The 15,217-nt window shown below is 36.9% G+C and overlaps 2 protein-coding genes across 4 annotated transcripts; both read left to right on the forward strand.

The window, feature by feature from the left end:
• On the forward strand, positions 1–10,281 carry LUG (transcriptional corepressor LEUNIG). Of its 3 annotated transcripts, none has more exons than XM_021422015.1 (19): positions 1–55; positions 280–438; positions 1,042–1,139; positions 1,297–1,406; positions 2,341–2,769; positions 2,843–2,931; positions 3,261–3,339; positions 3,416–3,491; positions 3,663–3,712; positions 3,919–4,230; positions 4,371–4,580; positions 5,147–5,392; positions 5,477–5,621; positions 6,155–6,264; positions 6,406–6,555; positions 7,662–7,817; positions 7,925–8,041; positions 9,034–9,240; positions 9,898–10,281. In XM_021422015.1, exons 2-19 carry the CDS (start codon positions 407–409, stop codon positions 10,039–10,041), a joined length of 2,760 nt encoding a protein of 919 aa, XP_021277690.1. In that variant the 5' UTR covers positions 1–55; positions 280–406; the 3' UTR covers positions 10,042–10,281. The 3 variants fall into 3 exon arrangements, with proteins under 3 accessions (XP_021277690.1, XP_021277693.1, XP_021277691.1); XM_021422018.1 differs by having other exon boundaries at positions 5,504–5,621; XM_021422016.1 differs by having other exon boundaries at positions 5,162–5,392.
• Positions 10,282–11,418: 1,137 nt separating this feature from the next.
• On the forward strand, positions 11,419–12,784 carry LOC110410316 (putative 2-oxoglutarate-dependent dioxygenase AOP1.2). Its single transcript, XM_021419955.2, has 2 exons — positions 11,419–11,991; positions 12,355–12,784. Exons 1-2 carry the CDS (start codon positions 11,692–11,694, stop codon positions 12,622–12,624), a joined length of 570 nt encoding a protein of 189 aa, XP_021275630.2. The 5' UTR covers positions 11,419–11,691; the 3' UTR covers positions 12,625–12,784.
• The last annotated feature ends 2,433 nt before the right edge of the window (positions 12,785–15,217 follow it).

Consider the following 15,217-nt stretch of genomic DNA (forward strand, 5'->3'; position numbering starts at 1 on the left):
AAAAAAAAAAGGGGGAAAGCTCTCAAAAAACTAATAAACGTTTTTGGGATTGCAGGTATCTCTATCTATCATTCGCTTTTCTTTATTCTTTCTTTTCTTAATCTATAAATAAATAAATAAATAAATAAATAAATTTTTAATATTCATGTTGCTAAAATTAGAGAGGTTCTGCCTCTTTGCCTTCTATATTCCTCTACATAGATTCTTCTCTTCCTGCTACTGAAATAAGTTTTATTTGTTGTTGTTTTGAATTTTGCCTCTTTTTTTTTTGGGTCGTAGTGCAATAATGAGTTAGTATTTATATTTTCTGGGTAGCCATTAAACTTGAAGAGAAGCCGTTCAGACAGGTACCTAGGAATCTGGAGCTGTTCTCAAGTGTTTTTGGGCTGTTATTGGATTCAACAAGATGTCTCAAACCAACTGGGAAGCTGATAAAATGTAACTTCTTTCTTTTTCCCTTCGTCTTATTAAAGCTTGCTTTTTTGGGTTTTCGATTTTTTTTCTTTAGTTTCTAATGTGGCTTTGGAGTTTAAAGTTGTTTCTTTTTTTGGTTGATTTGAGTTCTGGGTATGTAAGCTTTTCTGGATTTTTGCTTCTCCTTTTTGAAGTTGTTTAGATTCCAAGTTTTGTTCTTTGAAGCTGGTCTTTGTTAGGGTTTTGTTTGTTCTGAAACTTGTAGTTACTGTTCTGCTGTTTTGCATTATTTCTGTTCTTTATTTTTTTAATTAAACAAATTTGGTCTAGGGTTTTGTGTGTTTAATGTTACTGCTCTGTTTTGAAAAGACCGTTTCATCAAAAATTAATTTTTCCCATTGGTGGTATTTTGTTTCTGAGTAACCCTTTTTTTGGGCAATATCATGTTAAATTCCAAATTTGTATAAAGCTGTTCTCAGCTGTCCTTCATCAGATTTTTATGTAAGGTTTAGGTTTTCTACTATGGATTTGGTTTTCTTTGCTGATAGTGTTGCAGTTAGGCTTGTAAATTTTGGTTGCTTGCTCTCATAAGTGATGCCGTATGGCCATGTTTTTTCTCAATAACAGGTTAGATGTGTATATCCATGATTATTTAGTAAAGAGGGATTTAAAGGCTTCAGCTCAGGCTTTTCAAGCTGAAGGAAAAGTATCATCAGATCCTGTAGGTAAGTAACTAAGTGGGTTCAAGAGTTTCTTTTTAGAGCTGAAGAAGGCCTTTTCTATTTTTTAGGTTCTTGTTTTCTCATCCTAAACATCCCTTTTTCTTTAGAAAACTTGATATTTTCATTGATGTTGATGTTGATTTTGAACCTGGATATCCAGCTATTGATGCACCTGGAGGTTTTCTCTTTGAATGGTGGTCTGTTTTCTGGGACATATTCATTGCCAGGACTAATGAGAAGCACTCAGAGGTTGCTGCATCTTATATTGAGGTTGGTTTTGGTTTTATTCATTTTTCCAATTCTAAACTTTCAATTTGTTTCTATTATACTTGGTAGCTTAAACATTTTGGTTTGCATTGTTTGTTGGGGAGGGGAGGTAGTTGTGAAAGGTTTGGATTTGAGATTAAAGCCCATCTGCACTTCTGTTATGTTGTTCATTTCACACAGCATTTCCTTTGTATTGATTGTGTAGGAGGTATGATAGGGCTTCTTGTCTCTGACAAAATCGGCTCTTTCCTTTTGTGAACTTTAAGTGGCAGATCAGTCCTTTTACCTCAAAACATTTAAATGGTAACCTGCTTGAAGTTGTCATGATTAAATGAAATTTCTCTCTCAAGCATGTGCATGTATGCCTAAACGAGAGAAGGAAACAAGATAAAAACGAAGGAATACCTCCTTGTCTTATGTCTTCTATGTCTTGCATAAGTAATTTTGTGCAGTTTCCTTTGAACAAGCTTCATGGCTATATCAGTGTGCTCTGGAGTGTTCATCCATCAAACTCATTGTTGTATTTCTTACTATTATTTTTATTGGTTTGTTGACAAATGACAACTAATAGAGACATTAGTCAGGGTTTGTTAGTCAGATGTTGCATATTGTGTTTTGTGCATGGAAATTGGATTCCCTTCTGGAAGACTTATTGCATTATGACTATTAACCTAATGCCCTATGAGAAACTATGTGGGTTGCTTTGTTGCAGAACTGGCTAAACTAAGGTGTTTCATCATTGAAAGTAAGGAATGTAACTGATGGCAGGAGAAGTGTTTTGACTGTTAATTTTTGTTAAGGATTGTAATTATTTACCAAAAATTTAAGATTTTTCATTTTCTACAGTACTTATAGCATGGATTTTGAAATCCATGATAAGCCTTTCAAATGATTTCTCCTTAAAATATGGGATGCTCATGGTGCACTGATATGGCAGACACAGTTGATTAAAGCGCGGGAGCAGCAGCAACAGCAACAGCAGCAGCAGCAACCTCAACAGCCTCAGCATCAACAGCAACAGCAGCAGCAGCAACAACAACTGCAGATGCACCAGCTTCTATTGCAGAGGCATGCTCAGCAGCAACAGCAGCAGCAACAGCAGCAACAGCAGCAGCAGCAACAGCAACAGCAGCAGCAGCAGCAGCAGCAGCAACAGCAACAGCAGCAGCAGCAGCAGCAGCAGCAGCAGCCCCAGCAGCGAAGGGATGGCCCTCACCTCCTCAATGGCAGTACAAATGGACTTGTTGGAAATGACTCTCTCATGCGTCAGCCAGCTGGAACTGCTAATGCCATAGCGACAAAGATGTATGAGGAAAGATTAAAATTGCCACTTCCAAGGGATTCTTTAGATGATGCAGCTATAAAGGTAGGTGTATTATTTTTTTTCTGGGAAATGTTTTCTTGTTTTAGCTGTTAACCACCTTAGGAACTCCTTACAGCAAAGGTACGGAGAGAATGTTGGCCAGCTTTTGGATCCAAATCATGCCTCGATATTGAAGCCTGCAGCGGCAACTGGCCAACCTTCAGGGTGATTTATTTCACACTTCTTTTATTATGTAAAGAGCTTTTGGCTGCAAATTGTTTTGTAAAGAGCATTTTAGATGAATTCTTATGGATGTTAAGTATGACAATTTGCAAAATGGCTACATAATGTTTCCATTAGATTTTTTAGGGCTAACTTACTGCAATCTTGTGGTCAATCTATTCTTACATAAATTTAATGCCAATGAAACAATTTTGATTTGTTTCACCTCCTTTTTTATCAGAAATAACCAGTTACATATTTAGCGTTTGTTCAAACATCCACCGCTCAGTTGTTTTCAGCAATAAATTTATCTAGCATTGTGCAAATTTCAGGCAAGTATTGCATGGTACGGCTGGTGGTATGTCTCCTCAAGTTCAAGCTCGAAGTCAGCAATTGCCAGGCACAACACCGGTAGGGCCACCTCAAATTAATCTCATTACATGTTGCTTCTCTTAGAATCATTTTTTGAAATTTTATCTCAAAACAGGACATAAAGACTGAGATAAATCCAGTATTGAATCCCAGAGCTGCAGGTCCAGATGGATCTTTAATTGGAATTTCGGGTTAGGCTTGTTTCACTTTTCTCAGGGTTCTGTTTAAATTGCATCTTCCCTTTAAAAGCAGTACACTGATGATGGTATTTAACTCATCATTTTCCTTGTCCTTGTGATATGCTGGCCTCTTTTTTCTATGAAATTTGGATAGTAAATATTGTGATATCATACTTCTTTCAGGGTCAAATCAAGGCGGAAATAATTTGACTTTGAAAGGATGGCCATTAACGGTAAGTTTTATAAAGTTTACACTTTACGATATAGTGGTAACTCTGAATATTGTAATTATATATATTTTGTATGGATTTTTGTAAATAAATTTATCTTTTGATTGAAATTGTTTCTGTTTTTATGCATCACCTGTAGTATTGAACTGTAAATTTTACTTTTCATCAAGTGTGTCTTCTGAATGGTTTTCATTTTATCCATTTTTTAGGGTCTGGACCAACTGCGCACTGGGCTCCTTCAGCAGCAAAAACCTTTTATACAGGCTCCGCAGCCCTTTCATCAACTTCAGATGTTGACACCACAGCATCAGCAGCAACTCATGCTTGCTCAGCAAAATCTGACATCACCATCTGGCAGTGATGAAAATAGGAGATTGAGAATGCTGTTGAATAATAATCGGACCATGGGCCTTGGAAAGGATAGCCTTTCTAATTCTGTTGGTGACGTGGTTCCAAATGTATCACCTTTGCAGGCAGGCAGTCCTCTCGTGTCTCGGGGAGATACAGATATGCTAATTAAGGTATTACTGTCTCTCTGAAGTGTGCTTTTACTTCTCTTTCTCTTGTATGGAAATTTCAAATTTCCCCTTTCGATATGTGTTTTGTTGTCACGTAAGTTTTATGATCTTTCCATTTATTAGATATTTCATTTGCCTTGTAGTTAAAAATGGCTCAGTTGCAGCAACAGCAACAGCAACTGCAACAGCAACAGAACAGTAACTCACAGCAGCAGCAACTTCAGCAGCATGCACTCTCAAATCAGCAATCACAGAGTTCTAATCCAAGTTTACATCAACAAGATAAAGTTGGTGGAGGTGGAAGTGTCACTGTGGATGGTGGCATGTCAAACTCATTTCGAGGGAATGATCAGGTCTGTCCTTTGTCGGTTACCTCTAATTCATCTTGCCAAAAGGATTCCCCACTGAGGGTTGTATCTGCTATCATGTGGCACCGTTGTAGCAGTGTTACTTGCACTGCACGGTAGAGATTTGTAATGTCCCTGTTGATGACATTTCTAGCTAGTAGACTTCCTCAGGTTTTGAATCTACCATTGAATCTTCTCCTTCCTCCTCCCCTCTTAGAGTAGTGGTACCATTTTTATTAAAGGAATTTGGATTGAACCATAAATGCTGAAGCAGCTCTTTCCTAAGAGTATAATATAGTAGCTTCAAAAACCATACTGTTACCATCCCTGTTTTTTTCTTTGTAATACTTATCTGATAGAAAACATGTCAAGAATAAACCCTGTAGTGCGTTTCCATAAAGCTTTAAAACCTGTTTGTTTTTTCTGGTCAAGTAAGTTTGGATTGCACTTGTTAGTTATGTTGCAGGGACATGGAGGTGGATATTAATTTAAAGTTGTTTTTGATTTCTGATTCTTAGCTTAAGTAAATATCTGAGCAGGTTCCTAACATAATCTTCTTATTTCAATTTAAGGTTTCAAAAAACCAGAATGGAAGAAAGAGAAAACAGCCCGTGTCTTCTTCAGGCCCTGCCAATAGCTCAGGGACAGCAAACACAGCTGGACCTTCGCCAAGTTCAGCACCATCCACGCCATCAACACACACCCCTGGAGATGTGATTTCAATGCCTGCCCTGCCTCATAGTGGCAGTTCTTCCAAGCCTCTGATGATGTTTGGCACTGATGGTGCTGGCACACTTACATCACCATCAAATCAGTTGGTGAGTCCATTAGTTATTTTCCCGTGTTGGTGGAGGAATTAAAAATTCCTTTCATGAATTCTCATTGGCATTCCATTGTGGCAGTGGGATGATAAAGATCTTGAATTGCAGGCTGATATGGACCGATTTGTGGAGGATGGATCTCTTGATGATAATGTTGAGTCTTTTTTATCCCATGATGATACGGATCCTAGAGATACCGTTGGCCGATGTATGGATGTCAGTAAAGGTGTATAAATATAACTTTTATGGTTGTTATGATTTATTAAATTTTCTCTAACATTGTAGTTTTCTTTTGTTGAAGTTGTCCATGTTCTGAGTTATTCTTGGGGATAACAAGATAATTTGCTAATTGTTTATGCAAATTATTATGGTAATTGGTGCATCCTTGTTGGAATGCACTAAGTTCATTTAAGTATAGAAATTGTAAATGTCATTAAACTTTGTACATGTTGGTATTATTCTCACTGAATTGTTATTATACATTTTAGTCATTGCTACTAATTTCATGATCTTGCCACATTCGTTTATGCATCAAATGCTAGTTGTATCACGAAGAAAAAAATGTGTAAATGTATGGGCATGCGCATCTATCCTTATTTTTGTAATTTTGAGTGATACACTTTCATTTAATATTATTTTATTGTGATTTGCATGGGCCATCGGTATTACTCTATTACTGCATAATACAAGTGGATAAGTTCACACTTCATATTCAAAATTGTCCTGTTTTAAATGTACCAAATTTGAATTGGACTTCAGGTTTCACATTTATGGAAGTAAGTTCTGTTCGAGCAAGCACAAGCAAAGTTACTTCTTGTCATTTCTCATCAGACGGAAAGTTACTTGCTAGTGGTGGCCATGATAAAAAGGTGAGTTCCCAGAGGAGAGATGGATATGTGTACTCTGAATGTTGGTTTATAATTGGTTTTAGTTTTGTTATGATGGGAACTGAAATCATTTGCATCTTTTTTTTTTTGGTTTTATTTTTTAATTTTTATATTAAAATGCAGGCTGTATTATGGTATACAGACACTTTGAAGCCAAAGTCTACGCTTGAAGAACATTCATCTTTAATTACTGATGTTCGTTTCAGTCCAAGCATGTCACGCCTTGCAACATCTTCATTTGACAAAACTGTCAGAGTTTGGGATGCCGACAGTGTTAGTGGACATTTTTCTTTTCTTTTGCTTATTATGATTGTTTTGAGCTAATCATGTCTTCTTGTACGTATGCATGATGCACCATGTTATTCACTAAAATTTTCATTTAAAAATTCTGTGCATGTGCATGCTTTTTCCATTCTAAAGTGTCTTTTCTTCTGGATTGCTGTCTAATCTGCATTTAGATCAATTAAGGTGCTTCTATTTTGCAGATTTTATCTTTTATGTAATTTGTTAGCAGGGTGCAACCAATTGTTTCTTATACTTTCTAGTTTAATGCACGGGTGGATGTGGCTTGCTGCGAGTGGTTTTTAATTCTTACCAACAATGCCATTAGCACTGTGCAGAATGAAAGAAAATTCCCCTTTATTCTGGTTATAATGTTCCAAAATCTAGACATATATAGTTTGTGATGCAAAGTAGGTTTCTATAATGGGCAACTATTCAGTATTCACTGTTCATGATAAATATAAAGTTTTCTGAAAAAGTAGTTCATAGCTATACTTTCAGTGTTGCTGCTCTTTTCTCCTTGATGTAAAATCTGAAGGGGTTATATGTGTCTGTTTGGAATTCAAGTTTGAATCAACCTTTGGTCCTGGTGGTGTTATTAAATTTGCAGTTGTTGCAACATTGAAAATTTGTTATGAAAATTCCCCTTTATTACTGTTATGATGTTTCGAAATCTAGTAAATGCATAGCATAGTATACTTTGTGATGCAAAGTAGGTTTCTATAATGGGCAACTATTCAGTATTCTCCTTTCCTGATTAATATAAATTTTACTGAAGAAGTAGTTTGTACTTCATGCTTTCAGTGTTGCTGGTTGTTCCTCCTGAATGTAAACCTGAAGGGTAATATTCTTCTGTTTGGAATTTAAGTTTGGGTGAACCTTTAATACTGGTGTTATTAAATTTGCTGCTGTTTCCTTCCTCTTTCATGTTTGCTTTTAGAGTCTTTCTATGGCATTTCTTGGATTTGTTCTTTGGATGAGAATCTCCATAGATTTTTTTTTGGGGTGGGTGGGGTGTTACTTGGTTTGCCTCCAAAGGTATTTTGTTTTTAACTTTTATTGGATGTGATTGTTTATTGCCTCGACTTTGTCTGCAGCCTGGTTATTCACTTCGTACCTTTATGGGACATTCTGCTACTGTTATGTCACTTGACTTCCACCCAAGCAAGGATGATCTTATCTGCTCTTGTGATGGTGATGGTGAAATACGATACTGGAGTATCAACAATGGGAGCTGTGCAAGAGTATTCAAGGTATGATCTTGCATTAGATTTGCTTGCAATTAGAATAAATTGTATGCAGGCCTCTCTCTTTAATGTGGATGGGCAGCTATTAAGATTGTTTCCTTTGTGTGGAACAGGGTGGTACAGCCCAGTTGAGATTTCAACCTCGCCTTGGAAAGTATCTTGCTGCAGCTGCAGAGAATGTTGTATCTATATTGGACACAGAAACTCAAACCTGTCGACATTCATTGCAGGTAAATTATTTGGATTATTAAAAATATGAAAGAACCCTAAGGAATTTGCTTGAAATAAAAGAAGGTAGAAGAACAAAAGAGGAAGCAAGTCATTATCAGTTTGCATCAGTTGAGGAAAAACATACATGCATAAATGATATAGAAGTAAAAGCTTCAGTCTTTGAACAAGAGATGCTATCTTCTTTTGAAAAAAATGAAGTAAACATAATAAAGATTGGGGACTTTTTTTATTTAAATTTAGTTAAAATATAAATTTTAGATTGGGCTCCTAGAATCAATTTCTTGAAATAATTGAACAAATCATTTAGAACAGTGAATTCCAATTGATTCAAACTGAATTTTTGAGAACTGAGAAGTGTCAATTTGTTTCTTGGAGAGATTGATCCCTACTATCGCCACACGAGTGGGTATGATTTTGATCTATGCTTAGGGTTTAACCAATGCTGGTTTTCTACTCCCCCATTAAAAAATATTTTGTGATAGCTGATTTATCTTGATATTTTCCACTGAAAGATTTGCCTCAATGGTCATACATGTCTAATGTTTGACAATAAGAAGTTTTAGACTAGCCAATAGTAGCCCATAATTAGGGTTCCAGTGAAGCTTCAAGTGGACAGAGAAAGGATTTGGAATCTAGATTTTGTTTGGGTCATGTTTCAAGCTACTGTTAAAAGTCTTTAAATTGCCAAATTTCCATATTGTATTACAACTAGATCAATTTAGTTCAAAACGTATGATTTCGGTAATCAAGGTTATAAATGTGCTACTGATACAAGCCTAGCTGAACTGTGGCTTGTTGTTTGGTGACTGACTACTTGACTAAAGATCCGATGATGGTTGCATCTGTATTACTGTGTCGAATCTTATGCTCTTGCTGTGTTGTGGTGGTTTGTCCCTTTGGAATTCTATCTATACATTGTTCTTAAGATCTTTTTTCTGCTATTTCTTCTGCTGCAGCATGACTAACTTTGACTTTGGTTTTTTAATAACAGGGACACACTAAACCAATACATTCTGTATGCTGGGACCCTTCGGGTGAGCTTCTAGCATCTGTCAGTGAGGACTCTGTCAGAGTTTGGACACTTGGATCAGGGAGTGAAGGGGAATGTGTTCATGAATTGAGCTGTAATGGGAACAAGTTTCACTCTTGTGTTTTCCATCCTACATATCCATCATTGCTGGTCATTGGCTGTTACCAGGCAAGTAACTTTTTATTTTTGTTCTTTAACATGCATTTGCTTATTTGCTGTTATTATACCTTGGCAATGTTATTTTATTTTATGGTCACTTTAACGATATTCCCTTGTAGCCTGTTTAAGTTAAACAAACATGAATAAGACCTGCATGAATAGTTGATCATGCATGTGGAGAACCTGCATGAATGATCACATCAAATTTGTTGTGAGCTTCCCCATAAACCACTTGGGAGTACATGGGATCTATTTCACAAGGTTCAGGACCGTTGATATGTGAATCCTTCTTAAATACCTTTGGAATATGAAAAAGGGTTACAGAATCTGTAAATTCCTAATTATTTCCAAGTAATCTTTTTCTCGTTGTAGTGGTTTCAACTTATGACTGTTGAAAAATGTGTTTAAGACTCTCATTCAGCTCCATCGTCTAGCTATTGGCTTTCATTTATCTTCTTATAATTCAAATGTATGCACATCCATAATCTTAACCTGTTATGATGAGGAAAAGTTGAGGAGAGAGAAAGAAGTATGGGTAAATAGAAATGAGGGAAAAGAGTTTTTTTTTTTTTTTTCTTTTGGTTGGAGACTGGTTACGAAATAATGGGCCTTTTGAGTCATGTTGGGTTCATTTACTTACCAAGTGTTTTGATCTTTGTGCTGCAGTCTTTGGAGCTATGGAATATGACGGAGAATAAGACTATGACGTTGGCAGCTCATGAAGGACTAATAGCTGCATTGGCTGTATCACCTGTGACAGGGCTGGTTTCTTCTGCCAGCCATGACAAGTTTGTCAAATTGTGGAAGTGATACGATTGCTAGCCAGATGAAATACACATCAGTGTTTTTAATCAGCAACAATTGTTAGTTTGTGGCTGTTGTGGTTGCTCAATGTGTCCATTTTGTGGTTTGTCCCAATTTTAGCTCCGCATAACCGTAGTAACTAACCTTGTCTCTTGTGTGCATGCTTATGTAACCTTGTGTCGTTAAATCGTTAATTTGGACATTCCTGCTTTAAGTTAATTAGCATTTTCCAAAATTTTTTTGTCAGTACGGATTCTGATCCTTTCCCAGTGGATTAAGATAAGATGCCAGGTTAGATTTGATGAAGCTACTGCGGAGACTTGAGAGAATGCTCTCTTCCAAGCGTTATCATATCCTATGTCTTACCAACCTGCATTACAACTGGCAAAACATTTCACTTCAATTTCACTGCATTATGGCTGAGTGCCTGTGGATTTTCTTCGCTCTTCGCTATTCATCTTAACATTACGATTCCTCGACCAGTAGGAGTCTTCATACCTAAATCCAAAATCATCGATGATTACTGTCATAGGAAAAGCCCAAAAAAAAAAAACAAAAATGAAACCAACTTATGCAGGCATAGGCGTTGGAATGTGGAGGTAGATGATGAAGGGCTGCGTGGACTCTGTCGTTCAGGACCCAACTTGGGAATTGCAATGGTTGACGTAGATATGCTTTCACTGTATAGTTCAGGACCCAACTAGTACCCATAAACTACACGTGATATCTGAAAAGAAAATATATATAAATGATAAAGTTTATACATTTAATAGATGTACATTGGACAGATATGAATCCGCTTTACAACTTAACGGAATTGGATTGCTGCTAGTTTTGTCGTACTCCTCTCAAGACATTATATGCAAAATATAGAAGGGCCTTTCGGAAAGTCAAGGAGCGACCAAACCAATCTAGCACTAAACCTCATCAGTAGCTAGCAGAAAAGAAATAGGAAAATGGGTTCTGAGTCTCAGTTTCAGATTCCAGTTAATCTCAGGCGAGGAAATGGTAAATGGCAAGGTTTATGCAGAAGGGTGCGAGAGGCTTGTGAGAATTATGGTTGTTTCGAAGTGGTGTATGGTATCTCCGAGAGGAGACCTTTTCCTTGATAAGGCAACTTTTTAATCTTCCATTGGAGACGAAGAGGAAGAACATTAACCCAAAGCCTTATCATGGATACTACGAACCGGGTAGTGAATTCCTTCCTTTCTATGAAAGCTTTGGACTTGAAGATGCCTCCGACTGTAACTCTGTCAAAAGCTTCGCCCAACTTATGTGGACTCTTCTGGTAGTCGAAATTATAACTCTTTTAATATGTTTTGATCCAAGTTGTTTTTCCAGGAAGACAGCCCCCAGCTAGCTAGGTAGCTTGTCCGACAGGGTTAGTCCTAGTCTAGTCACTGTATCAGATACGATCTTTTTTTACCTCATCTACCTTTAATGATGAGTCCTCGCACAATTCATAATTATGAATTATGATTGGATAAGTATAGGAAATGTAGTAAAAGAAAGAGTTGTACTAGTTGATATGAACCCGGGTTTGAAACCCTTGAACTCTCGTAGCATTGGGAATAGCAAGATTTGGTTCATTCTAAACGTTGACTCATTTATTGAGTCCTTTGTTTTCTTGCCACAAGCCAAACGATTAACACTCTGATGAAGCAATTGGAGGAGCTGAGCCATGTGATTGGTTCGATGATCGTTGATAGTTACGGCTTGGGAGGGAAACCGGAGTCGTTCATGACACATTACGAGCTACTGAGAGTGATGAAATACGTGGCACCTCCTTCCGGAGGATATACAACTGTGGGCTTGCTTCATACCGATAAATTCTCCAGTGCACTCCTTTGCGAGGATGGGATTTCAGGGCTAGAAATTGAAACCAAAGATGGACAGTGGGTCAAGCTGTTTCCATCTCCCGGTTCCTTCGTCTTTATCGTTGGAGATCTACTCACGGTATGATATCATCCACATTTCCTTTTCTAGCTGCCCTTGTTTACTTATCTAACATGCTGGAATCTTTTTATCATCATGTGCCAAACCCACCCACTGGTGGTAATGGTAACAATTTTATACATTGACATGAACGTCGGCGGCCGCCACCACCCATCCCCATGGTGGAGCAACTTTGATGTATTTACATCGATGGGGTTCCCATTGAACTTTGAAAAAAGCTATGTAGTTGTATTTTAATTTGAATTTATAAATTGTGATGATCCAAAATATTTGAGTTAGTTAAAATTAATTGATTCAAGAAATACAATTACCCTAATTAACAGGTTACTCGTTGAATACATACGAACACTGAATTAATTGCAGGCGTGGAGTAATGGCAGAATGCATGCGGTGAAGCATAGGGTGATGATGAGTGGAGACAAAGACCGGTATTCTTTGGGAGCATTTGCAGTGCCTGTGGAGGGTACGATCATCAAGGCACCAAGAGAGACGGTAGATGAGGAGCATCCTCAAGTTTTCAAGGATTTTGATCTCATGGACTTCCTCAATTATGCAGATTCGGAGGAATCAATGGCAATAGACTCTGCAAAGAAGCTCTTCATATTTGCTGCTCAACCAAAGAGAGTAGTGTAAGGAAATTGTTCGAGTGGGTGACCACCATAAAGAAAGGATTTAGGTAGTACTCTGTTTTGGTTAATACGACAATGTAATTGTATCTTGCAAAAAGACCATGCGAGTTATCACAGTGGAATTATAAAAAATAAATCAATTGAAGTTTTGATAATTACAATGAAAGATGGTTCAAAAGCAAAGGTATTCGATTCTATACTCCATCATTTGATTTAGTAGTGTTCTTTTGAAAAGTGATTTTATTTGATCTCTTCACCAACATGGCATTTCGAGTCTTAAGCTTGACTGCAAAAGACACTTAATGGCATAAGAGAGTTGGTGAGGTTGAGGACATCTGTACATTTTCCAGAAGTGATCTGCTACTCAAGAGTAGTGGTAGCATTACAAGAAAAGGAAACTATTTATACTACAGAAAAACAGAACATTTTGCACGTAACCAAGGAAAAGGCAACGTATACAAAAGTAACTCAGCCACAAAAAAGGACCCAAAGAAATCAAGGAGAAACGACCCAAGCAGCCACGAAGAAGGAGAAAAGCAAGCAAAATGCACATAATAATCAGCGCGCAAGCAGAGAAGCTAGCAGAGTGAAAGGCGAAACTTGCTAGGAGCAGCCATAGATGCGTCAACAATGAAAAGCATTGGACAACACAACCCCGCAACAGGAGCCTCCAGTTCAATTAGAGGCGTTGGACAACCTCCAGGTCTCGATAGAAGCTAAGTAGGGCAATCTAGGAGAAACCAAACCTAGAAGGCAAGCAAGTAAGCGGCAACCACAAATTGAATTCTTCCGGAACAAGCAGGAGACCAAACAAGAAAGACCATTACCCCTTTGGGAACCAGCCAACATAAAGGAGTAATGGCAGCCATCCATGGAGAGAACAACAGCAGTCACCACACCAGTAGAGCAACATCAAGGGCAACAAGGAAACAACCAGCTGTCGCAAAGTTGACATCAACAAAAACGAAATACCATCAGAGGCCAGGAGAACCCCGCAAGAAGCATCCTCCCAACTTATCCTCAACAACACAACCACAGAGACAAGGAGTGCTCACCTGAAAAACAGAAACCCCCACAACGTCTTCCCCCAAGCCAGCAAGCATCCACTTCAGGCCAGTGTCCCACAACGTCCAACAAACACAAAACATTAGAACAGCACAAGACCAAAACCAGAAAATGAAAAAAACCTTTAGACAGCAACTTAAACACCAAAAAAGAAGTCAAAAGGACAGACACAAAATATTAGTAAACAGGCTTCCCCTTTTCCATTTTTCTCAACAATTTTCTTTTTGTTTCCTTTTTTCTTCTTTCTCTTCTCTTTTTTTTTCTTTTCCTTTTTTCCTTTTCTGATCATAAAAATCATACATGAAGAAATGATAAGATTAAATGAAATAAATAAAACTAAACAACCTAAGCCCGAATAAAAAACTTTTCTTTTTCCTTCCATACTAATGCACATTTCTTCACAAAGCAAACACTCAAAGAAGCATTAGAGGAAGGAGAACCCACATGAGCTTAAGAAGTAAGAAGCAGAACAACATCAGCAAAAATCCCTCTAAAGAAGGCCACCCCTCCTCCCTCATCTAGACTCCCTACCCTAAAGGCACAAGTATTCTAACTATGACAGCCAAACATGGACAGGGCATAAACAAAGAACCATCCAAAAACGAGCCCTTAAACCCGACATACCAAAATCACACAAAGAAAGATTTGACTCATCGAACCCTCATGTCCCAAAGGAAGATTTGACTTAATAGCTGATGTATGATTTCTCCGTTCAAAGAGTAAGATTCAAAATTTCCTTTTCTTAAATGAAAAAAAAATTCTACTTAATTATTTCTCCCCCTTGACATTAATTCTTCAATTATCGAAGTTTTTTATTGGTAGTAGAATTTTGCACATCAATACTAATTAATAGTGAAAAAATAAAAAATTATTTTTATAAATATTAATCATTTTGAATGAAAAGTAATTAAGTATTACAAACTTTATAATTTTTAGATTCATTATCATGCATCGATGTATAAAATAAGATTAAAATTATTATAACAATGATTATAATTCAATGGAAGAGAAGAAAAACAATTCAAAAAGAAGAAAAAAAAATATAGATACGGTAGCAGCCACTAATTGCTAATATAAGCTTCAAAAACTTGGCTCAGAGCTAAGATAGTTTGTAAGTTGGAGCTATGCACACACTATTACAATGAGAGGACTGTTTCAAAAGTACTATTGATTCCTCCTCTTTGATATAACGAACTGTTAAAACCTCTTAACCACTCAAATCTTGTCTAGAGGGTTTCCTATCATTAGTACTATCTATTACCAATTTCATCAAAATTGAAAAGAAATATACAAAATATATGGAGAGCAGTTTTTAATTTTATTTGACAAATAGTTAAATCGTCATGATATACTAATTGATTAAAATGTCATAATAGTTAAATTTTCTAAGAAAAATACACTATCTGATTATTAAAGGTTGTCTCATAATTGCAAGTTGATATATGCTTAGATTTTGGACAATTATAAATGAGTTTGATTTAGATACTTTTATGGAATTGGATAAGTGTTACTTTGGTTGAATTTTTTTGTGT

Source organism: Theobroma umbraticum, unplaced genomic scaffold (assembly GCF_002168275.2).
Source record: "Theobroma umbraticum cultivar Fairchild unplaced genomic scaffold, ASM216827v3 scaffold_56.0, whole genome shotgun sequence".
Lineage (NCBI taxonomy): Eukaryota > Viridiplantae > Streptophyta > Magnoliopsida > Malvales > Malvaceae > Theobroma > Theobroma umbraticum.